The 26,139-nt window shown below is 34.8% G+C and overlaps 1 protein-coding gene across 18 annotated transcripts in view; it reads right to left on the bottom strand.

The window, feature by feature from the left end:
• Positions 1-26,139, bottom strand: part of ROBO2 (roundabout guidance receptor 2) — a 1,287,372-nt gene that overhangs the window by 521,630 nt on the left and 739,603 nt on the right. For all 18 annotated transcript variants that reach the window (XM_036017926.1, XM_036017927.1, XM_036017925.1 and 15 more), the window contains exon 2: positions 2,957-3,283. In XM_036017926.1, the coding sequence (XP_035873819.1) occupies positions 2,957-3,283 (327 nt within the window). The remainder of the gene's footprint in view (positions 1-2,956; positions 3,284-26,139) is intronic.

Genomic DNA, 26,139 nt, shown 5'->3' with positions numbered 1-26,139 from the left:
ACTCTGTTCTGATTTCAGTCATCATTCCTTTAACCCAGGGGTGTCAAACTCATTTTCACCGGGGGCCACATCAGTCTTGCAGTTGCCTTCAAACGGCTGAATGTAATTTCAACTCCTTAACAGTTAAGGAGTAGTGACATTTATAGAGTCCTAAAGTTATTTCAGCCCTTTGAAGGCAACCATGAGGCTGATGTGGCCCCTGGTGAAAATGAGTTTGACAACCCTGCTTTAACCCAATCTTCAATTCTCTTCGACAGACTCTCCTTTCACATAACAAAAAAGTCTAGATTTTGCAATGCAGTGCATGCCTACCTTTTGACATATCCTGCCCACCAACCTTATATTCAAGCCACTTGCAGTTTTCCAAATGCACAGTGTTTTTAGGCTTCCATTCTTTTCTTTGATGTTTAAAAAATGGATGTTCCTAATTGAGCATTTATGTTAAGGGTTCTAAAACATGAAGGTCAAACTTTTATATAACCTGATAGAAGAGCATTTATATAATTTATGCCCTTTTATTAAAATACATTGGTTACCAATACTATCACAAAATCACGATGCTTTCACCCAAGTATCCATATTAATACTTTTAATGAAACATAAAGAAAGACAGAAGACTGATGAGCTAATGTGAAAGAGATGAGCCGCATATAAATGAATACTATTTGATCTTGGGTTGCTCAAATGGCATGAACTGCTGACATAGCTTTAGAAGAAAGAATTTTATTCACCAGCTAAATTCAATTTAGAAGACTTCTGTTTTCCCCTTTAGGTCAGGAATATTTTTCGGATTTCTCAAAGCTCATTGATTTAAAAATTTTAAAAAAGGTACTGTCATATTTCAGGAGGAAAAAAGTAAAAAAATTCATTATTTAATTTTCCTGAAACAGTTTGATTCATTATTAATGATGTAATTACAAGAGAAAGAAACCCTTCCCAAATTATTAAATAAAAGTGCAAGATGCACATTTACTGAAAGCATTTTAATAAAACTAAGGCTCCAAAACTTATAAATTTATGCCTGTGTAGTAAAAAAATGACTGGCCAATTTAGATAAACTTTAATATTGAGAAGAAAAGTTAGTTAAGGATTAAAAATACCTATTTAATGCTAAGTATAGAAAGAAAAAATTAAAAATGCTAATTCTTAATTTTTACTTATATAAAATAGGCCATATTTAATTTTACTTTCTCCAAATATGGACAATTCTCTAAAACCAAAAATTAGAAGAAAAAGGATCTGATCTTGAATTCCCCATTAACTTACTGTCTAAGTCTCAGTCACTTAACCATCAGGGATTTCATTTTACCCACAAAAGAGGAGAATAATGCCTGTTCATATTTATTGCAAAGGCATTGGTGGGGAAAAAAGATCAATAGATTCTGACATTGAAATATTTCAGTATTTCTCAAAAGTTCCAGAAATAAAGTATTTTAAAATACTTTATTTTAAAAATGGAACAATTGAGAATATTTGCATTCTTAACTTTTTTGTATATTTCAAATCTTAGTAAACTGAATTTAATTTAACTGCATTTTAAATTCCTTGTAAAAATAAAATTACCTGGTTCCCATGCAAAATGGAATTGCTAGCCAAGGTTCTAATCCTCACATTTCGAGGTCTTTCACAAAACAAATTTGGATCTTAGGATTCTTCTAATCTTTTCTTATTGGACTTACCCATTTCAAGCATAAGTGGGTTCTCAATTTCCTAATACAAACTATAAATGAAAAGACTGGACACTTGAGAACAAAAGCTTTCAATGGATAGCTCAATAAGTAGTATGATTATGTTTACCAAAATATGCTTTCATGTATAAAGATAATGATAAAAGATAATGGTACATTAGTGAGAATTTCAATACACAAACTGTATAATCTACTGTAATACACTGTAGAACATGAGTGTAAGTATTAACTTTAATTACAGACATTATCACCACCTCTGGTCATATAAATAAGATTGATGCCTCCTGAAATTCCTCAATTCTCTTATTATGAGACTTATTTGTGCAATCAAAAAGTTGAAAAGTACAATCTGTTTTAAGACCCAATTGTTGCCATTTTATTCACAATTAATTCTAGATGAAAATCTGTCCTCAAAATAGATAATATCAAAAATGTATGATACTGTTTAAATTACTATTCCAAATCCTTTCTATAAGCCAGAAAAAATCTATCTCATATTTTTTAATTTGCTCTAAAAAGTAATCCATGAATTTATGGAATCAATGTTCAAATTGCTGCAAAGCATTGATATCTGAATTCACTAGTGTGTAGTTTTTTATGTCAAAGTCAGGGCAAATCCTTACTGCTGATTCCAAACACTAAGTCAGACCTGCCAAATACAAACACTCTGCCCCTATAGAAATAACATTTTTCTCTGATTAATTTTTATTAAATAAATATAGTTGATGTTATTGTTGATATGTTCTTGCCAGCATGCCTGGAGTAACAATTTCTGAATTCAGCCTGGAGTAAAGGAGTTAATTTAACATAGAGCATATATTCTTTTTAAAAGAGCTTGATAAAATTTAGAATTGGAAATGCATGTGTGTATTTTATACATAGGTAACAGAAATAGTTACAATATCGAATTTATCCCTTGTATTTGATTCCACGATAGACATAAACTTTTCATTTAACACTGCCAATTTTAATACTTGATTATATCTCTCATTAATAATTCAAATTTTAAATATGACCAGCATCATCACCAACTTGTTTAACATACTAACAATTTTCACACTGCTTTAATATAAATAAATTTACTGCAACACCCTGGCTTGGCATTATTTTGGCCAGCATTCTTTGGGTAAGACAAAGTAAAATTATGCAGAGTATGTTGATTGTTTTATACTGTTGGTATTGAGCATCTGTGGGAGCAAGTCAAACTCATTACAAATAAATCAAAGTAACTGTGCATATCATTTAAGAGGTTCATTTTGTTTACTTACGTGCCACTTCCAGAGATGCATTTCGACTCACAGCTTCACCAAGATAGTTCCTTGCAACACAAACGTAGCTTCCTTCATCAGGTTTACTTCTGCGCCCGTGCACAATGCGCAAGAAGAATAAGGATCCGCTCGGTAGCAGCATCCTGTGGGACCGGGGATCATCCTTGTCAGTCTCCACCCGTTCACCATCCTTGTACCACTCAATGGTGGGTGTTGGTCGGCCCTCTGCCTTACAGTTCAAAGTAGTGGGCTCTCCCTTAGAAACAATGACATCGGAAGGGTGCTCCACAATCCGTGGCGGAAAGTCTTCCTGGCGAAGACGAGATCCTACAGAACATGAGAGAATAAAGATGTGCTTTCACATTTTCTCTTTTTTTAAAATCATTAATCTTTATTGTATTTTCCCCTTACCATTAGTCTTCTTATACCCCTCTCCACAATCACCACACTGTTGTCCATGTCCATGAGTACTTTTTCCTTTTTGTTTGATCCCACCACACTCTAACAATAGCCCCAACTAGCTGTCATCTGTTCTCTATCTATGAGTCTGTCTCTGTTTTGCTTGTTAGTTCAGTTTGTTCACTAGATTCCACATATGAGTGAAATCATATGGTATTTGTCTTTCTCTCACTGGCTTATTTCACTTAGCATAATGTTCTCCAGGTCCATCCATATTGTCACAAGGGTTCACTTCTCCAAAGAGAATATGCAGATGGCCAACAGACATATAAAAATATGCTCAATGTCACTAATCATTAGAGAAATGCAAATTAAACCCACAGTGAGATACCATCTTACACCTGTCAGAATGGCCATCATCAATAAATCAAAAAACAAGTGCCAGTGAGGATGTGGAGAAAGAGGAACCCTTTTGCACTGTTGGTAGGAATGCAGACTGGTGTAGCCACTGTGGAAAACAATATGGAGGTTGCTCAAAAAATTAAAAATGGATCTGCTTTTTGACTGAGCGATCTCACTTCTGGGAATGTATCCAAAGATACACAAAACACTAATTTGAATGAATATAAGCATCCCTATGTTCAGTGCAGCATTATTTACAATCACCATATATGTAATCACCCAGTGTCCATCAGTAGATGAGTGGATAAAACAAGTATGCACATTTACACAATGGACTACTACTAACTAGACTATAAAAAATTTTTCCCTTTGCAACAGCATGAATGGATCTGGAGAGCATTATGCTAAGTCAAATAAGCCAGTGAGAGAGAGACAAATACCATATGATTTCACTCATATGTAGAATCTAATGAACAAACTGAACCAACAAGTGAAACAAAGACAGACTCATAGATGGAGAGGAGTATGACAACTAAGGGGGAGGAGGGTAGGAGTGGAGGAGTCAAGCAAAAAAGGAAAAAGGACTCATGGATATGGCCAACAGTGTGGTGATTGTGGGAGGAATGGGCATAAGGGTACATATGGTAATAAAAATCAATAAAAAATTAAAATTGAAAAAGTTTGCTTTTAAAATTCTCCAACCAATCACCTAACATTAACATATTTCTGCCCAATAAATAAGTAATATTTATTCCTCAGTGTTATGCCAGTTTAGTTTCAATATTAATTAAACATGAATATTTTACTTTATTAGAGGAAATTTAATTTGGTAGTAAATAAATGTTTTCTTTTTTGAAAATAATTAACTTTTAAAAGGTGCTGGCTACCATTTGTTATCCCATCAGACCCAAGAAGGAACTTAAACTTTACAAGTGCTAAGTACCTAAAGTAAAAGAGCAATTCACAGTACACAGAATTTTAAAAAAGAAAAAACTAAAGAGCCCCAAGGCATTTAAATATGGACAGGTAATCACATCATACATCACAATAATAAAGAAAGCTACATATTATAATTACTGGGTCCCTATAGAAAATGAGAAATGTTCATATTACAAAAAGTAAAAATTATTTTAAAAAATAATAATCAAGGAAGATCTCAAAGAATTTAAATATAAAGGGCTAATCATAGTTTGCAAGTCAGTAACATATTCCCAGATGTAAATATCTGGACACACAGCCATAGAATCCAATCCTGAAGTGCATCAAGATTTGTACGTCACTTTTTATGTAATAGGCATATGCTTGGCTGCAATCACCTGATAGTGACATATCCTCCTTGTTCTCCAGTCTCCCATATGCAGTCACCTACATTATCCTAACTGTCAAAATTAATCTATTAAAACAAAGCAAGTCAAACATCCATGTTATTAGAGTGTCATTTACTATATCAAATAGTTCCCTACTTGTTAAGTATTTGGCCTGGGTAGGACTATAGAGGACCGTTCTGTGTGGTATGGGCCCAGACAGGACCCATTCCCACAGATAGGTTCTCCCATGGGGAATCAGGCCTGCAATGCACCTAGGCTGCTATGAGACTTTCTTTTGCTAAAACTCCCTCACCCTGAATTGAGGCAGCGAGTGCTTACTATAACTTCCTAAAATCCATGCTAAAACTCCCCAGTATGGAGTGTAACTGGTTCAATCACTTTTCCCTTTGCATTTGCAAACATCCTTCTCCTGTGATCTGATTAGCGGCATCTTCTCCTTTGTTTTCTGTAAACAGTAACCACCTAAAGGAAACCTGTGCATAGTAAATGAGGACCATCATATAATGTGCCCAGGAAAGCAATAAAGGCTTGTCATGGCAAGAACCGAGGCTTTTTCTCCTCTTGAGAGAAAAACCATGCCATCCCTATTCCTTCACAGGACTCAGTAGTTTGTGTGAATTTCCCATGCCTCATCCACAATGTGGCAGACCCCACAAGCTAGGGTCTGCATCGTAGGACCTTAAATACAGGAGTGAGCAAACATAGATTTTCAGTTGTTTGTATGAAAAATAGTACAGTAATTAATAAAAATACAAGAATAAACTGTGTTGTATATGCTCAACCATAAACCTACTGTAGCCCACCCTGTATATTAATACTTAATTAAATGAAATGTTAAATAATAGAATATAAGAGAAAAAGGGGCAAAATAGCCAAACTAGTTAGCAGTAAGATTAATAATCTAGTATGTTCAACTAAGAGAATTTTACTAATTTATCACTATAACATATATAAACAATTCTAGTGTTGTCATATTTGTATATTCTTCCAGCAATTTCATCCCCACTATTATAAAAATGTCAAAAGAACATCTAAAATCTAAATGTAAGAGGTAAAACTATCAAAAATTGGAGGAAGTAACAGGAGCCAATTTTCATGACCTTGAGTTAGGGCACATTATGTGGTTGTGACACCAAAAGCACAAATGACAAACAAAATAATAGGTAAATTGGACTTCATCACATTTAAATATGTTCATGCTTCAAAAAAATCATCAAAAAGTGAACAAGGCAAACCACAGAATAATCACAAATATTTGTGATCACAAATATTTGTGATCATTTATCTGTTATGGGATACATATCTAGCTCTTTATATATAAAGAACTTGTGTAACTCAATAAAAATACAATAACCAAATGTAAATGCGGGCAAGGGATTTGAATGCACATTTATCCTAAATAGCTGCAGAAATGGCCAGTAAGCACACAGAGAGATGTTTAACATCATTAACTAGTAAGTAAATGCATATCAAAACCACAATGAGATATACTTCATAACCACTGGGATGGCAATTACAAAAAAATGTAAAATATGTTTGGTCAGTGATGTGGAAAATTTGAGAGACTCATACATTGCTGGTAGGAATGTAAAACAGTTGCAGCCACTTTGGAAAATAATGTGGATTTCCTCAAAATATTTTAGAATTCACATATGACCCAGAAATTCTACTGCTAGATACATGCCCAAGAAAAATGAAACCTTATGTCCACACAAAGTCTTGCACATAATTGTAATATACTGTTCATAGCAGCGTTATAACAAAACAGTGGAAAGAACCCAAATGTCCATCAACTAATGAATAGATAAATGATGCATATTTACATAATGGAATATTATTCAGCAATTAATAGAATGAAGTATTGATAAATACTACAACATGGATGAACCTTGAACATATTATGCCAAGTCAAAGAAGCTAGTCACAAAAGACCATACATTCTATAGTTCCATTTTTTATGAAATGTCCAGGAAAAAAATCCCTAGAGCAAAATGTAAATTTGTGGTTTTCTAGGGTGGTCGATGGGGCCAGGGTGAAGGGAGATGGGGGCATCCTCTCAGGGTAGTGAAAACATATGAAGATGCATAGCGGTGATGGGTACACAATTCTGCGAAGGTAAAAATTTATTACATTGTACACTTTAAGTGAGTAAATTGTGTGCTACATAAATTATATCTCAAATAAGTTTTTAAAAGAATCATGAATAAAGGCACTGTGAACAAATTTAATATAAGGCAGTTCAATAATTTGTTTTTACTCTAACCAACAGGTTATTTCCTTCATTTATAAGTTTAGGTTTTAAATGTAGTCATCATGCCAGCAATAGCTAACAGAACATAAACTAAGGTTGAAAGGTCTTACCAGCCCAGAGATAGATGATAGATAAGTAGATAAATAGACAGATAAATAGATAAGCAAAATATAGCTACAATTCAAAAGTTTTGATGTTATTACAAGTGAGGGGATTAATTCTGACCTCCTTTAAAATCAGGCATTACACAACTACAGCAGAGCAGTGAACCTTAAAATGGATAAGCCTTAGGCAAGTCCTTGAATTTCTTGAAATTATGTATAAAATATGTGTTCCTGTGTGGGCAGGAGAAAGTAGTGGTGGGGGGAACCATAGCTTTCATCGAATTTCCAAAGAGATCTGGGTCATTAAAATTACGAAGCATTACTAAACTACTAAACTACTACATTATTGGACCAAAACAACCCCAGCATTTGGTTAAACAAATACACACAAAAAGATAGCTGAATTGGCAACCAAACTCACTGGGAATTCAAATCCCAACAGTAGAGGGGGCTATTCATCACACAAAATGCCCTGAAACCATTAAACCACAAGAGCTTTGATACCCAAAGGCATACTCTGCAGGGACCAACCCCAGACCTGCAGATCAGAATCAGAATTTTAACAAGATCCCCCGAGGGATGCATGTGCATGTTATAGTCTGAGAAGCACTGCTCTGACCAGGTTTTGTATGGTCCTGAGCTAAGAATGCATTTACATTTGTTAAATGTTAGAAGACTGAGGAGGAAAAGGAAAAGCAGGGAAAAAGAAAAAGGGGCAAGTCATGTTGTTGGAGGAAAGAAAGAGACCCCATGTGGCCTGAAGTGCTTGATAGATCCTCCACCTGAACCTTTAGAGAAACAGTTGGCCAGTCTTGCTCTAGAGTCCCTGTTTATCACTTTACATTAATGACTTCAGTTTTTAAATTTATACCTGTCTTATATAGGGCCACAAAACGGTTTTCTCTAGGCTTTAGATGGAAAAATCATACTTTGACAGCAATGCTAATATAATGTTCATCTAATGAGGAATATTCATGTTTCCCATATGAACAGAGAGACTAAGCAATGTATGGAAATTACTATCTACAATTGTAACTTCTTTTCCAGCTGACAGGCAGCAAATGTGGACAAGATCCACACAGGTCCCCCGAGGGATGGGGGGATTTTATATCTGTTATTAACTGGGCAATCAGATGGTCAAGTTTTAATTTAAATTTTTTATTCAACTGCCCTTAGCTATTATAAACAGAGAAAATGGAAATTAGCCACAGGGTTCTAAAGATGTACATCCAAATGCTTATTTTTACTGTCCAAGAAAGTGAGCCATAAAATAGTAAAGTGACTTCTCTATGAGTACATAGCTAATAGAGGCAGAATTAGAACTCAAGACCTCTAACCCAAAATGTGGCAGGCATTTTTAAAAATGAATGGATGACTAAATAAAGAATGCACGAGGGTGTATGTTACCACTATGCTAGTTCAAACACTCTTCTAAAGTTGATCCCCATAAAATGAGTCAAATGACTGCCTCCAGTCATAATGCAGCCAGAAAATGTCTTCCTTGTTTTTCAAAGGGTGATCCTCAAACTACCTGCCTTAGAATCACTTGCCAGATTCTTGATCTCCACAGTGAACAAGATGCATCAGAAGTTACAAGTGGAAGGGTCTAAGAAGATGCATCTTTAGCATGTCTGCCAGAAGGTCATGAACTACTTAGTTAGACTGGTTAGATGTTAGCATTCCTCAGAAATATCAAATTCATCAACAGGATACACATGCATCTTTGAATAGTGTTCTGAGTACCCAAATTTACATAATGGATTACTCCTGCTTCTCAGAGACCACCAAACAATGATTTTGTAATAATTTTTGCTAAAGTGTTTAATGAAAACAAATTGAGAATTTTATTAGCTCTTCAAATTTTAGAGGTTTGGAGATGAAGTTTAAAGTCATAATTTGTAAATATATTTAAATTTAGTTTCACTCAGGCGATAACCACTTATCTGCAGTGAGTGCTACAGATTCTTTTGTCTTCAGAAAGGAATTCAATTCCATAACAAAATAAAGGAAGATAAAGCACCAAGAAAAACATTTGCGGATATCATTTTATGTATTTCAAAGTAAGCTATCCCTACCTCATTATTCAGCTGGAATATAGTATTTCCTTCAACTAAGCTTTACTTTTCACTCACATACTACATTAGCCATACCTGGTTAAATTAAGCAATACATTTCACACTTTTCTCAAATTTTCCCAAGAAGAAGAAATTCTTGGCAAATTAGAGGTGATATGCAACACAAATCCCTCCAGTGAAACATCTAGGCAGTGTCAGTTTTTCTTTTTCTTAAAAATGTATACAAATATTGTATCCTACTTATAATATCTATGTTTGCTTTACCAAAATATTCCCTCAAAATAATCTAGCAAAATTAAGCCATAAAGAATCTCTACAAACCTAATTCTGAATGTGACCAGATACCACACTAAGTTATTGTTGACCCAGGTTGAGAGGTACACAAAGCAATAGGAAAAAGTGCAAGCTGCATGATCCATCAGAATCAGAAAGGGGCAGTGTGGTAGGAATAAAGAATGTGGGTTATTCATAAGCAAATACTTATGCCTCCCTTTTACCAGGTACAAACCTTGACACCAATGTCTTACCAGTCGTTTCACATGATGGAAAAAAATCATATACATAGTTTGCCAGGATATGTAGTAAACATTCAGTGCATCATTTTTCTCTTCCATAAACAACAACAAACATACTTTCAAAAATGTTCCCCTTAAGTCTGAAAGTTGTTACCAGTTTATCATTTGCCAAAATAAGTCCTACTCACAATTTTCTGCATGGAAAGAAAATTTTCTCAGTGTCACTACAAATGATGTCCATGTTGATTATTGAGCTAATGTAATTTGTAATAAAATGAAATTAATCAATCACTCCATCAAGTCTTCCCTTACAACCTCCCCATCCTTAAATTTTTCATGATGACTCAATTCAAATGTACTTTTATCTTCCTAGACATCCTATGAAATTACAGGATGTGGTGAGAAAGTCATTATTTGGAAAACACGAAGACTATTTTATTCATTTGAACCTTGCTGAAATTCTCTCAAGAGATTACCTACTTTGGCAATGGCCTAAAAAAACTTATAAGATTTTCATTCCATCTGGAAACACAGCAGTGCCATGTTAAAAATAAGTTTAAATTAGAAAGGACATCAAAATAGAGGCCTAGAAATACTACTTAATTATTGCAAACGTTCTACATGGCTTGTCAATGTAAAAAAACAAACAAAACTAAAGGGCCAAGGGTATGAAAGGGAGTTGACAATTATAAAAGATGCTTCTTATCCAACTTAAAGGGAAGCTTTGATTCTAAATGCCTCAACTGTATAATATGCATGCAACAGCAGCCCTATTGCCCAGTCATCCGGGCAGAACAGAAGGTTGAGCTGCTAGAAACCTTCTGGTTCCAAATTCCCATTTGACAGATAAAGGAAGAAAAAAAAAATAGAGATACGAAGAACTAAAAGATTTTATCCCCAAAATTGAAACCAGAACATAGCTTCCTTAGCTGTGAGTACAAGGCCCGGTTTTCAGGATAACTTTTCCTTCCCTATTACTACTCCCACATTTGGGAAGTTGAAAACAGAAGATCTAAATTAGAAAGTCCCAAGCACTCAATTTCAGTTGCTTTTCTTTTCCTTTTTTTTTCCTCTAGGTAATTGTATGATTTGTAATATGCTCTTAAGCAATTTACCCTGACTTTCATATGGTACTATTTCTTCATGCCCAAAATGAGGCAACTAGAAGAGTAAATTACAAGTTCATTGTTTTATAACATGACTCTTCTTTATGGCTGTCACATCATAATGAATGTATCTAAAAGAAAAGATAATAGGTAGTAATTTAAATTTGTTACCACGGAGTAAATGTTTTATCCAGTTTGATTAAAAAATAATTGACAACATAACTGTGTAAATTTAAGACATATAGTATAATGGCTGGATTTACGTATAGTGTGCAATGATTACCACATAGGTTCAGCTAACATCCATCTTCTCATATAGATACAATAAAAAAAAGAATGGAATAAACAAAAAAAGTTTTTCCTTGAGATGAGAACTTTTAAGGTTTACTCTCAACAACGTCCTACATATTACACAGCAGTGTTAGCTACAGCTATCATGGGGTGCATTACCTCACTGGTATTTATTTATCTTATAACTATCTTGTATCTTTGACCTCCTTCCTCCAATTTCCCCTCTCCCAACCCCTTCAGTCCCCACCACCCCAACACTGATAACCACAAGTGGTTTGACCTTTTTTGAGTAATTTTTAAAGACTGCACATATTAGCCCTGGCTGGTGTAGCTCAGTGGATTGAGCGCAGGCTGGGAACCAAAGTGTCCCAGGTTCAATTCCCAGCCAGGGTACATGCCTGGGTTGCAGGCCATAACCCCCAGCAACCACACATTGATGTTTCTCTCTCTCTCTCTCTATCTCCCTTCCCTTTCCTCTCTAAAAAATAAATACATAAAATCTTTTAAAAAAAGAATTTAAAAAGATTACATATATTAAGTGATATCACAGATTATTTGACTTTTTTGTCTGACTTATTTCACTTAAAAAAAAGCTAATTTTTAAAGATATGTGTTTTCAATTAATGTTCATTAGAAAAGTTTGCCCTTAATAGGTTTTGTGTCTGCTATCAAAAATAACAGTTGTCAAAATGCCTTCTTAGAGAACCCTCCCAAAGTTAACAATTTAAAAGCTTTTGTTAAAAAAGTAGTTCCTGTAACACTTGGACTTTATTCTTAAATATCTATAAAATTTATTCACATTACCAGTAAGTACATGGTTCTATAAATCACTTGAACCAAAGTCCAACAAGTAACACGTGGCTACTTAATCTTAAAAGTGAATCTTTTATCCATTATATAAAATACATTAGTCAAGATATTTAAACTTTCCTTTTTCAGGGTGAGCAGGTTATTCCTTCAGGAGAAGTAGTAACTAAGACAGATCCATAAAAGTTTTTATCTGAATTTCACAACTGCATTTTAGGTCTTTATTTCTGTAGTCCTAACAGAAATTGGTGAAAATATTCAAAGTAGAACAGGCTTTCCCTCTTTTTTTCCTTCACCACCCTATGTTATTCAGTACCTTCACTAGGCACATTTTAATTGCTGTTTATAATACTCCCTTTTATGGATGCCTACATCCAACCCACTGAGACGCTGACCTTACTGAGCAGGGAGCCCAGGAGACAACACCAGCCTCCGAGGGAGGGTAGTACGGGTTTAGGTAAGTTAGAACCAGTAGCCCAAAGCAATCAAAATCAGGGGTGCACACATACAAAAGCTATAAAACACTGAAGATAAATTTTGAAACCACAAATCCAAAAGGTCCCCAATAAATTTCTAGGAGTTATTTCCTCTTGAGAAAATAATTAATTTACTACTTTATAAATTCATTTCTCCACAATTCAGTGCAGAGCCAACGTATTAACCTGCACCTTCATCCAATACTATTTCAAATCAATTTGCTACACCTTACCATGGTTGAAGGCATTCTTTAAAGGGTGATTTGCCACCAAATCAAAGGTTTTCATGGGGTATGTAGATTGGGTTTACAATGACAAAAGCAATCTCTATTCCAGGAATATATCTTTGAAATTCAGCTTCTTATTGTCGTATTTATAATTTTATTGATTTTTATAATATTGATATATTGCATTTGACTTTACAAAAGATGGTGCAATAAAACAATCTCCAAACTCATTTAATTGTTTAACAAAGTTTAATCTTCTAAACACCATCCACATTTATTTGGTGCAGATTATGAATGGATTTTCAGAAAACGACATTCTACTTATGAAAATTCCTGATGGAGTGAAAACATATTGGCCTTCTATCCTATTTCCTAAAGAGTGCCAGCTGAAAATGCTATTGTAGTAGCACTAATCTTAGTAACTGCAGATGCCAAAGGTTCCAGTCTCAGTGTCAGAAAACACCGCTCCTACCAGCATTAGTATTTTACACATGTGTGCTAAGCTTTGTTAAATATTTAGTTTTGGATAAATGTGCTTAGAACTTTCTATATATTTTCCTCTAACCTAAAATATTTAATTATAAAGTTAAATTGAGATTCAATGAATCCAGTTACAATAGCAGACACACATTTTTTTTTTACTATATAGTACACTAAGGACTTTCTAAAAACAGAATTGAAAATGTTAGTACAATTCAGAAAGTTTTTAAAGAGAGTAATACTTAAACATTACCTTAAAAGTCATGACTGCCATGAGCCAAATAGCTCAATCATGCCTAAGTAAGGCACACAAAGACTGATTTTAGGCTTGTTTACTTCTAATCAGTATTTGACTACTGATCAAGTTTTTAACTTGATCTAAAATATGAACCTCATTGCATCACTTCATTATCTTTTTTGATATGGTTCCTAAAACATGGATTGGCTTTTGTGAAATGGAAGTAAGGAATGGCAACTCAGAAACTAAATGTAAAATTTTGTGGGAATGTGTGCATGGACCTTTTGAAGAAGTAAGGTACATCTTTGGCAGTTAATAGAGATTCTCTCTCAATAAGACTGAATTGAAATTGCTCTTGTCCAAATGTTGGATAAGAATGTGAACTCAGGCAAGTTTCTTACCCTCATCACACCTTGGTTTATGTATCGATAAAATATAGCAGTACTAACCTAATAACATTGCTGTGATGACTGAATGAGATTTTTCCATGTGCTGAGCACACCATAAGGACTCAGTAAATGTTCACTACTTTTAGTGTTTTATAATGTACAATTCTTTCATTGTATAACCCCTATTACTGTACTCAAAGGAACTCTGACCCTATAAGGACAAAGGACTATCTACCATCTATAAGATATAGTCTCTTTATGCAATAGTAGGTCATTCAACTTCTACCTAGCTCTCTACTGTGATATTCTACCACTGCCTATTACTACCTGCCAAATTAAAAGTCATTCTGTATGATAGACCTTATCTTTCCATGATGGCTTCATGTTTTCAACAACTCTGCAACCTAAATTGTCCATATACTCCAAGTTCCAAAGATGACAACATTAAGTGCTCAATCTATTTGTTATGTAAAAATGCATGAATAAATATATAACTTTTGTTATTCTGTCAATAGAGCAATAGGTATCTATATTTTTATTTAAAAAATCTGTAACAGCTAAAGACAGAGTCTACTGTGGTTTATACAAATGGAATGAGTGGGGCTTTAATACTAGACACTACTGTCTAGGTATGTAGAAAAAGTTATTTGTAAATCATATTCACTGGAATTTAATCATATATATTAGAGCTTAATATTTGATTGATAAGATATTGTCCATCTTAAATATTGTATTGAAATAGGTCATAACAATACTGGTTATTTTTCATTATAAAAATCTTGAAACAATTGTGTAATTGATATGAGAAGCTTCCATTTTTTGGTTGCTTTTCTAAGTCTAAAGAGGATAACAGAAATATTTTGAAGCCACATTATCATAATTTAGATTAAATGATGTGAGAGAAACATGAGTATTATTAGAACACTGTCTGAAATTAACTCTTACTAGTAGTTTCAGGGGATGGTGAAAACAAAATCATCTTTTTTCCTATTAAGTAATATATTTTTCCTTGAAATCTCTAGATTATGGCTTTCTAAAATTGTATATCTTCAAAATAAGGTTATACCTCTCGTAACTTGGGTCATAAAGACCCAAGTCAGAGATGAGTTTAGTGAACCCAAAGATGAAAAGAAAGATTTTCTCTTGAATAGTGGGATCAGCCACATTGTATTCAGTTTTCTTTACATTGTACAATGACATATTGGAATTCTTTCTCTGAAGTCTGTGGAAGCTTATAAAGGTAGCTGAATACAACCTGTACTTTTTTCTTTGTCTTGGCCTAGCATGCTCAGATGAATGGGCTTTCTCAGTGGACCAAATTGAACAGAAGAGACAGCATCATATGTGTGTGGAGGTATATGCAGGAGACACACCCAAATTCACTTTTAAGGTATTTATGCCACTACCACCTTCAAGCAGATTCTGATCCAGAACAGGATGCAAAAGAGGCCATGTTTAGTCAGCTGCAAGTAGCTCTTAAGCTTGACATTAAATCTGTTTTCAGATTTTTAGGATACTCTAGAAAAATTTCGAATTGGCATTTTCCCTCACTTTATGCAATGCATTAAAGTAAAAACAGACAATTTAATTTCTTTAAGAAAAACATTTGATCCAGTTTTATTTGGTAAATCATAATGAGTTTGATGTGACATCTGCCATAAGGCTCTACAAATGGTTGGTTAAATTTAGACTGAAAATAAGAGTTGCTTTCATCTGCTGGGTAAAGAATAAGAGTTATATTAATTATCAGGACACTTTTCATTCGGAGATCTAACTTGTTTTCATTTTTGTCTACTTATGATATCTGTTGATACCTTTAAAAAGTGAATGATTTAATACAGCTTTAAATTTTCTTTCAAGGAATGTCTTCTGTTTTGGAGCAAAATGACCACCAGATAACAAAATTGCCACAACAGAAATACTGAGTGTAGTTTTCAGTTAAAAGATTCTCTGTGTGCAGAGAAAAAAAAGAGCTTGTTTTTCTCCAGAGGAAAAAAAAAAGCTTGTTTTTCTGCTGAATGGAGAAAAGCAGCAAATGGGAGTGCTATAAATGTTTTAAAATGATCTTTTTCTGCTTGAATTATGTTTCACTAAAATATGCCAAAGACTCAGTTCCTTAGATCTCTCAAAAAAACATCTGAAGTTTCTAAAAAAAAAAAAAGACTTATAAAAACGTTATTTTCCACTTAGTTCACTTGCTTTAAAGACTTATAACATGAGGGATCATATGAATCAAGCATCCCCAGGTTTTCCCAGGTTATTGCCATGTGACATGGAATTAACTTCCATCCTGTCACTCTCAAAATGCAGTGATTTCTTGTCACAAAGCAAAAAGTGTGGAACAGGCAGACTAACTCTGGATTATGCTGAAGGGAAGGGAGATGCTGACAAGTGGGATAATTCAAATGCATAGAGATAGAGAAATTGTAATAGACAAGAATAATGACAGCTTAGAATGGGGTGGTAATTTTTAAATGCAGAAAGTTGCTTTTACAGTCAAATACTAAGTACATCAATTTCTGACAAGTTGGGTTTTATAAAAAAAGCTGCAACTAAAAATGTAGAAGAGAATGAGAAGTTTATGAATTTTAAAACACTATAATGATGGTTGCTTAATATTCAATGTAGTTACACTACTTTCGAAGGAAGCAATAATTGCAGTGTTTTATTTCTGAATAGATATAAAATTGCTGTTAACATTAAAAAATAAAAGTCACTGTTACTTTTGTTATAAATTTCCATCACACAGAGGAAGAATAAAATCTGAGTTACATGTAAACTACTGAACTAAAAGTCTGAAATGAGTTTAATAATGTCTGACTCAAGAAGTCTGCTTTTACACTCTACTTTCTCTTCAATGCTCTCTGCAGGAAACTCCTTCCCTCTCACTGTGTCAGTTACAGCTTCTGTAACAAGAGCCAAATTCCTAGGGTAGTACCTCCAGTTACAGAAAGCTGGAGGCTTGGATTGGGTGGCCACTTGAATGCTCAATCACAACCGCAAAATTGACCTCTCTCTTTGCTCCATGCCTCATCTCTCTCTCTTTTCCAACATAATTCCATCTTTCTTCAGGTGTCTAACACTGAAATTCCCAGTTGTACAGTACAACTCTTATTTCTTTCATTTCCCCTTAGAGGAGATTCCCGTGAGTTCTTTCTCCTTTCAGTTTATTTCTGTCTGTCAGTTCCATCCCTCTCTAGACTCAGTTTCACACTATCATTATGCCAAAAACTTCACGTTTTCTCTGTTCCAAATATGATCTCTATTCCTCTCCCTCATCACTCCATACCCAGAAAAATATATATACTAGGATTTAAGGAATCTGGGTGTGGCTTTTCTTTAAACAAACAAAGAAGACAAATAAATTTTTTCACACCCTCATGGAGTGTTCTAAATTCTTCTCACTCCCACAGCTAGTAGAAATCCATTTATTCAGCCAGCTGAATTACAAATTGCACATTTCTAAGTCCCGTTTATGTAGCCAGGATTAAGCAAATGCCTCGTGAGTTGTATGATGAAGCACAAAACCCTGAACCATCAAGCCAAGTCTCGGCATTTATTTGGACGGCACTTACTCATGCTGCCAGAACGTCTTTGCAACACTGACTTACAATCAAAGGTGCCAGAACAACACTTACTATATTAAAAATTGGCCATGCTTCTCTATTTTCTGAGTTCACTCAGAAAAAAAAAATTCGAAAAAAAAAATATGTTGACTGCATGGGGAAAAATGAGATGCAGAATGCTCCATTTCCTTGAGGTAGCTCATATCTGATATATTTACCTAAACTGTCCATACTGGAAATAGGCCTGTGAGACAGCTGCCTCATGTGAATCCTAAAATAATGATGTAGGCATAGATAAAATCTGGATGATGTTTATCTATTTGCCTTATGAGTACCTTTAAATATAAAATAAGGAAATATTTCCTAGTAAATAGGGGCCTTCAATAAATATCTGAACATTCCTTATGAGATGACTAGCAAAAAATAGAGTATAGTAGCAATGATATAATTAAAACACATTCAGCAGCCTCAGTATTTATATGTCTAGTGTGTGGAATTTGAATTCAAATACACAAAAACCTTAAACACAATTCACAGCAAAATTACGTCCACTGTCCAAAGTCTATCAACAATCAAGAAATGATTGTCATTAGTTTACAGCAAGTGATTCCTTTAATTATCCTCCTTGGGGCTCAACAAGGTGTTAAGTCACAGAAACAAAGGCATGAATAAGAGCACAATGTCAGACTTTGTCAGGCTCAATAAGCACCACCTTGATGTACTGATGGTTCTTAATGAAGAAAACAGCCACCAATTAGATGACTGACAATTATGTTGAAAACTGAGTTGTCAAAACAGGAACAAGAGACTGACCTCTGAATACTAAATTATTTTTAGGTGGCATTTAATCACTCTTACAAGAGCAAAAGGCAAATGATTGCTCTTTGCTGCGATAGAAAATTCTGCTTTATACTTTATGTTTTGCAGGCTTACATCTTAGCTTTTTTTCCTCTTCTAAATTTGGCTGGAATATAGCTTGATACACTCTTTGACTATGATCAACTTTTATTGAAGAGTGCATACTAGAGGTATAGACTACATACAGTGTTATAGGACCTAAGCAGCTAGTTCGTAAATTTCCCATTCAGACAGACCTCGGGTTCAATCCTGGCTCCTAGAAGGCAGGTTATACCTGTAGTAGAAAATATGAGCATCAGATTCTTTAGCAGTATTAAAGGTGACTACAAAAGCTATCCTGGTATTGGAGTGTAGAGAGGATGTAGGAGAAGCCCCAGGCCAGCCTGAGGGTGAAGTGGCCGTGTATATAAGTACATCATATATAGGAGATACATATATATATTATACATATATGATAAACATTGTATTCCCACATTAAGAACAGTGCTTAAGTAGCTCATTGCCCATAGAATTGCCTTCGATAAACCAAAAATTTTAAAACGCTTAATACACTTTTGCACAAGCCACTGCCTTCCACCACATAATAAAAATAGAAATTCTTCCTGCGTGCATCCTGGCAGGCAGCCCACGTTTGCCTGTACTATGATTATTTCTGAATGACTTGGCACAACCTTTAATGATATGCTTCTTGCATCACAGGATGCGATGTTCCATTTTTGCCTATCTCATCACTTTAGTCTCCAGAAGTTGCATTTGCCTGATTATTATGAATACACAGGGGCATTCCTGCATGGCTGTCCTTAGAGTCCACACCCTTGGGCTGCCTTAGAGGTGAGATCACCTTTGGATCTCCACTGGCTCAGTTCCCTTGGACAGGATCCAAGACAGAACTGCCTTATGCTGAATTTCACTGCTGTGGCCAATGGTGTAGTAATGAGGTTCCCAAATCAATACCCCTTGGATTTTAAAGTGTCATATTCCCCATCTAAGCACAAGCATTTAAAATGATGCATTTCTCTTAATTTCATTTTATTCAACTTTTTTCTTTAATAATCAGGTCCAAATACTCTACACCAAAATTTACCAGTGTCAGTAAGCTGCAGTTTTTCATGAAGTAGCGTAAACCCGTAACACACACACACGCACAAACAAACATACGGGGATAGACACAGTCCCAGAATTACTGGAACAGAATTTTTTTTGCATTTTTCTCTTTAAGAGGGAATCCACCACTCAACATTAATGTCAAATACTTGAGTCATTAAACAAAACACATAGCTCTAGTCACCATCCTGTAAGAACAATAAATATAATATATGGAATTATATTATTGGATTAATATATTCACTCTTTTTTGTGGAACTGTGGGCCTCGCTGGTACTGTAAGACTTCAAATAGCTATATATGGATGAAGAGAGGTATATGAGCAAAGATTTTCCAGCTTACTGTAGTCATGCCAAAGACAATTGTATGCATGAGGAAAAGGACACAGGTCTACCCTCGTGGTCAACTGTAGCTAGCTCAGCTAAAGAGGGCTTTCCAGTTCTTGGCAGAATAACAAATTCTCAAGCAGAGAGGGGACAAGGGTGAGAATTTTTTCTTCTGTGAGTAACTTAATGAATGAAGTACTAATTAACATTATGGCATTGATAAATGGAGAGAGAGATTAGGGATGTACTCGATATTCAGACCTTCGCAGATGGACCGTCAAAGCCACATTAATTCCTATCTCATTGGAGCATCTGCTTCTCCCATAATCCACTGCCCCTTGGTACGAACAACACAAACTGTTGTGACTCAATTCGATTTATATCAATCTAATTTCTTTTAATCCAATTTGTATTCCAATCTACTACCTTCTAATCACTTAAATCTTCAGCCTCCATCTGGTAAATTTTCTCTCAAAATTAAGCGAGCAGATGCCTCTGTGATTGTCTTCCACAGTCAAGCTAATCAGACCCTTGCAGTGGCCTATAGAATCTGCTGAATAGGTACGTGACTTACAGTGTTGCCCTTCCAGTTACAAACTCAGAGAGGTAGGAAGACCATTTTATCTATCACTAATTGGTTCATTTGCATAACACTGCTTGGGAAGAAACACTGCACACAGAAGCCAAAAGAAGAAAACTACAGGAAGGGAGTAAAATGTGCTCATTTGTCAAATGAGCTTTACTATTCCATCTGTCTTATGTTTAGGTTAACAAACACAGGGTGAGAATATTATTTAACATTGTATGTTCTAAAAAGCTACCCTCTGAATGATACATGGCATTAAAACAGTTTTGTATAATCATCACTAAGTCATACTGAGACCTAGTTTTGATTAACAAATATATCCCTAAAATAACATTTGACATTTCGGAACTACACACTAATTTATTCACTGGAGCATAGTATGTAATATAAACAATACAGCCCCCGCCTAGCATTAACATCCACTCCTATGGAAGTTCCACTGTGATCCATAGTTAATGTCACAAATTAAATATTCTCCTATGAACAAACTGGAGAGCACTACCTGTGGAATAAACATCACTGTGGAGACACAGTAATTGCAAAAATATAAATAAATAAAGGACCCGGGACATGTAAGAACAAACACTATATGGAACTACTTTGAAGTGGAATTGATTTTTATGTGAAACTTAGAAAATCGGTTTCATTAATTTATAGCCATACTTCTAATGCAGCGTGTCTCGATAATATGTTTAAATATTTTTTTCCAAATTCCAAAGCATCATAAATAGAAATATTGTGTACATAGACGTATTCAATGTAGCCACATAAGGAAATGGGCTCAGGAAGACTTTTGATTTTAGGAAAACTGGGAAGATAACCTAGAAAGACATTACATCTAACACAGTCTATCTTAGTGTGAAGAAGGCCTACGAAGTAATTCTCACTAACATTATGAAATAGGAAAATGTCAAAATGCCTTCATAAATCATAACATAAAGTGTAAACAGTTGGACTAAATAACTGAATGTAGACTCTATTTCTATCATTCTGACTAGAATAAGATATGTAACACAAGGCCTCAGAGTCTCTAGGTTACTGGGTAAATCAAACGGAGAAACCTAGCTGGAGAAGTCAAAGGGTGATGGCACAGGGCCTCCGGGGGAACTGGTGGAACTTGTGAACTGGGGAGTGGTTGGAGACACTCTCTCTTTCCAACTCAGCAGGAAGACAGTGACTCCCAGCCTCCCATTGAATAGAACCAACCACTTAGGAACGCTATTCAGTCACATTTGATGCTCTGAGCCTCATTTATTTCCTCTGTGAAACAGATTTAAAATGGTATCTGTTTCTAACTGCTATGTTAAGGATGAAACATATCATACATATAAAACACACGTTTTCAACTCTAAGACCCCATGTAAATACATATAAGGCAGAAGAGCAGGGCCACTTAAGACGATGGACTCTGGACTCAAGTTTAAGATCTGGATTTAGGAGTTGTATAACCGTGGGCAAATTACTAATCCTCTTGGTATGTCAGTATAACATGGTGATATCTCCTACTGCATGTTATGAGAAAAAAATTAATTAATATGCATACTATGCTTAGATGCATGCCTGGGATAAAGGGTCCTGTGAAAACATACATGTCAGCTAAGTAATAAAAATTAACAAAGTTGCATTTGTATGAGAAGTTCTCAAATATATCTGGATGTGTGTTGACTATTCAGTTGTTCAAGTGTAGTGTATCTTTTCTCAATGGTGTTCATCTTTTGAATAATAAAAAAAAAACAAACTGAGTTGTAATATTTCTAGTGCTGCAATAAGGTCTATCTATAGAATGAAAAGAAAATGTGGTTTACAAAGTACTTTTAATTGGCTCTCATATGAAAACTGTAACCTCAATCATACCAGTAATTACTGGAACAAACACCTGTGTACTAAGTGCCAGGCATTGTATAAGAGGGAGGAAGGCCCAGCCTCAAGGAGTTTCAAGTGCTGTGCCCTGGCCCTTTGATTAAACAGCTATTTCCCTCTGGGCAGTAAAATTTCCAAAGCAGGCATGCCATATACTTCACTGAATACCCAGGAGACTCATATAACTGCCTCAGAATCATAAAAGTATTGATCAAAAGCCCACTTTCATAATCCTGGCCTCAAATAGAAAGTTAGAGACAGAAACTGGCAGAAATTCTAGAACATCGAGGAATGATTCTATGCTAGGCTGAGCCACCTGTGCACTCAAAGAATACCCTATCCGTGTTACACCTCTATGAAAGCAAAGCAAGGCCCTTGATATATAATAAGCCCTAATATATAGTATGTATTACATGGTCCCTGGTATATAATACCTCAAATATATAACAGTATAATACAGGGGTGGGCAAAAGTAGACGTACAGTTGTGAGTACATGAAACAGACTTTATTCTTGTATTACTTATTCATTATTGTATTACTTATTTATATTGTTTCCACACAAACAACTGTAAACCTATTTTTGCCCACCACTGTATATATTATAATCATACAATACATAATAATAACTAAAAGAAGCAGATGCTACTCTGAATAATAAAATTCCTGACAATCTAGATAAGATTGAGAGGTCTACTTGATGAACAACCACAGGCCCAACTTCCAGCATTACTAAAGCCCGAGCTGATGCAATTGTTTCTAACATTTTACCAATGACCACTTGGGGCCTCATAAGCCCGACCCCTGCAATTGTCCACCAGAACTGAACCAGGCTTGACCAGCATTGACCAGGCTTGCTGGTAATTTGTAGTCAAGAGTGAAAGTTATTTTATCAATTGTTTTCCTGGAATTTTGATTATCTCTATAGACCTTATTTCTATTGCAAGATTAAATTAGTATTGTTGGTACCTAGAATAGTACCTTGGTATATGTACATTTTTAAATAAACATTAACTCATTTTAATGTTTATTAAACATTATATTTAATAATGTTTATTATTAAATCCTGATGAATTAAAGCCAGCTCTGCGCAGTGCACCCCTACACAGCTGATCCTCCATAGTGGTCAGAGGTTGATGGTCAGTGGTCACAGCCAGACCTTGCGGCTTACTGGCCTAGGTAAGTCCCTCTTATTGACCTGCCAAGAGCAATCAGAGTTCAACTACAAGTGGAGAATATACTTAGTCCACATGATTGACTCAACTAGAGGACTCAGCTTGGGTGATAAGGGAGACTATGCCACTGGACCCTTGAGGACACCTACTACATTAGGCCACACTACCAAGACAAGCAGTCATAGCAGCTCTACCTAATACATAGAAACAAGCACAGGGAGGCTGCCAAAATCAGGACACAAAAAAGCATGACCCAAATGAAAGAACAGACCAAAACTCCAGAAAAATAACTAAACAAAATGGAGAAAAGCAATCTACTAGATGCAGAGTTCAAAACACTGCTTATAAGGATGCTGAATGAACTTAGGGGAAGAGCAGATGAACTCAGAACTTCAACAGCAAAAGAAAGGCATTGGATACCATAAAAAAAAAGAACCAGTCAGAAACAAAGGATACACTAGCTGAAATGAGAACAATTTATAGGGAATCAACAGTAGAGTAAATGAAGCTGAGAGTGGAATATAAAGAGGTAAAATACACCAAAGAAGAAAAAAGAACCCCCCAAATTGAGGATAGTGTAAGGAGGCTGTGGGACAAATTCAGGCAGACCAACATTCGCATCATTGGGGTGCCAGAAAGAGAAGAGAAAGAGCAAGCATTTAAAAAGCTATTTGCAAAAATAATGAAAGAAAACTCCCCTAATTTGGTGAAGGAAGTAGACACCAAATCCAGGAAGCACAGAGTCACAAACAAGATGAACCAGAAGAGGCCCACAGAAAGACACTACATAATTAAAATGCCAAAAGTTAAAGACAAAGAGAAAATCTTAAAAGCAGCTAGAGAAAAGCAATTAATTATCTATAAGAAAGCTCCCATAAGACTATCAGCTGATTTCTAAAAAGAAACTTTGTAGACTAGAAGAAGAAGTGACTGGCAAGAAATATTCAAAGTGATGAAAAGCAAGGACCTACAACCAAGATTACTCAACCCAGCAAAGTATCATTTAGAATTGAACGACAAATAAAGAGCTTCCCAGGCAGAAAAAGCTAAAAGAGTTCATCACTACCAAATCAGTATTATATCAAATGTTAAAGGGTTTTCTTTAAGAAGAAGACGAAGAAAATAAAAAATGTGAATAGTAAATACATACTTATCAATAATTGAATCAAAATAAATGAATAAGCAAAACAGAAACACAGATACAGAGACCGTTTAGATGGTTACCAAATGGGAAGGGTTTGGGGGAACAGGTAAAAAGGTGAAGAGATTAATAAATACAAATTGGTTGCTACTGAATAGCCATGGGGATGTAAAGTACAGCATAGGAAATGGAGTAGCCAAAGAATGTGTGTGTGTGTATATATATATATATATATATATTTATATGACGCATGAACATGTACAACAGTGTGGGATTGCCTAAGTGGGGGGAGGGAGTTCTGGGTAGAGTGAACAAAGCAGGAAAATTAGGACAACTGTAATAAAATGAACAATAAAATATAATTTAAATTAAAAAAAAAAGAAAAAATACTTTTCCTCCCCTAAAGAGCCCATATAAAATTTAATCTGGCAAATATGAGTTTGCAGAAATCTTTAAGCCAATACTAAATGCAGAAATCTTTAAGCCAATACTAAAAGCTCAGAATTTTGAGTTCTTTTTCAGAAAAGAAATGACTTCCAAACTCAAAATTCTCTATAAAGACCAAAACTATAGCTTTAACTAGGCAAATTATTAATGTTTCATGTAAATTTATTTGTACATGATAGGTATATGAAATGCTAAGTGATCCATTATTTACATTAGAAATCATAACTAATTTTTTAATAGTTTACGTAATTAAGGCCATAATGTGTAAAGGTTTTATATAGCTTAATTTTGAAAAATTTATAGGTGGATGGAAAAATATAACTTGACAAGAGAAGACAATCTGTCTTCCCTCAACCTTTAGTTGTTTTCTTCACATTTCAATATCTATCACTTAGAAAAGCAAATTTTAAGCAAAAAGAAAGAAAGAAAGCCTTTAAATTATTGTTAGACACTTCTGTAGCATACATGCTGAAATATTTCTCTTTCCCTAAATACATTTCAAATATTTAAAACATTTAAATTAGGGACTATATTTAAGAACCAGCCTAATTTAATCCCTAAAAATTTAGAGCATTCACAAAACAAAGCAAGAATCAGAAGAAAACACAATAAAATGGGAACAATATCCACAATATAAGAGAAAGTAATATCAAATTTATATATTATATCTTACGATACATCAGAGAGTAAACTATGAAAAGAAAATGAACCTTTATAAATAAAACTGCAAGATAATAAAATCTGCTTTGAATTTTCAAACTGTTGTGAAACCATTACCACATTCGAACCTCTGCAACAAGCTGTAATTTTAAGTCCATTAGTTTTCCAGAAAAAAAAATAGTACATATTAAAGCATCCCTTGCACAGAAAATGTAAGGTGTATATATTACCATAAAAATGTCAAAAAGTGTTTTCTGTTAATTATCCTCGTCACAAGGCTATTGATAAAAAAAGAAACAGAAAACAAGGCCCAACCCTGACACGGTGCCTGTGTGAGAGCACCGCTCCCTGACTGGGCTCCAAGGTTAAGTCTC

Source organism: Phyllostomus discolor, chromosome 2 (assembly GCF_004126475.2).
Source record: "Phyllostomus discolor isolate MPI-MPIP mPhyDis1 chromosome 2, mPhyDis1.pri.v3, whole genome shotgun sequence".
Taxonomy (NCBI): Eukaryota; Metazoa; Chordata; class Mammalia; order Chiroptera; family Phyllostomidae; genus Phyllostomus; species Phyllostomus discolor.
This window is presented reverse-complemented; position numbering and strand designations above follow the sequence as displayed.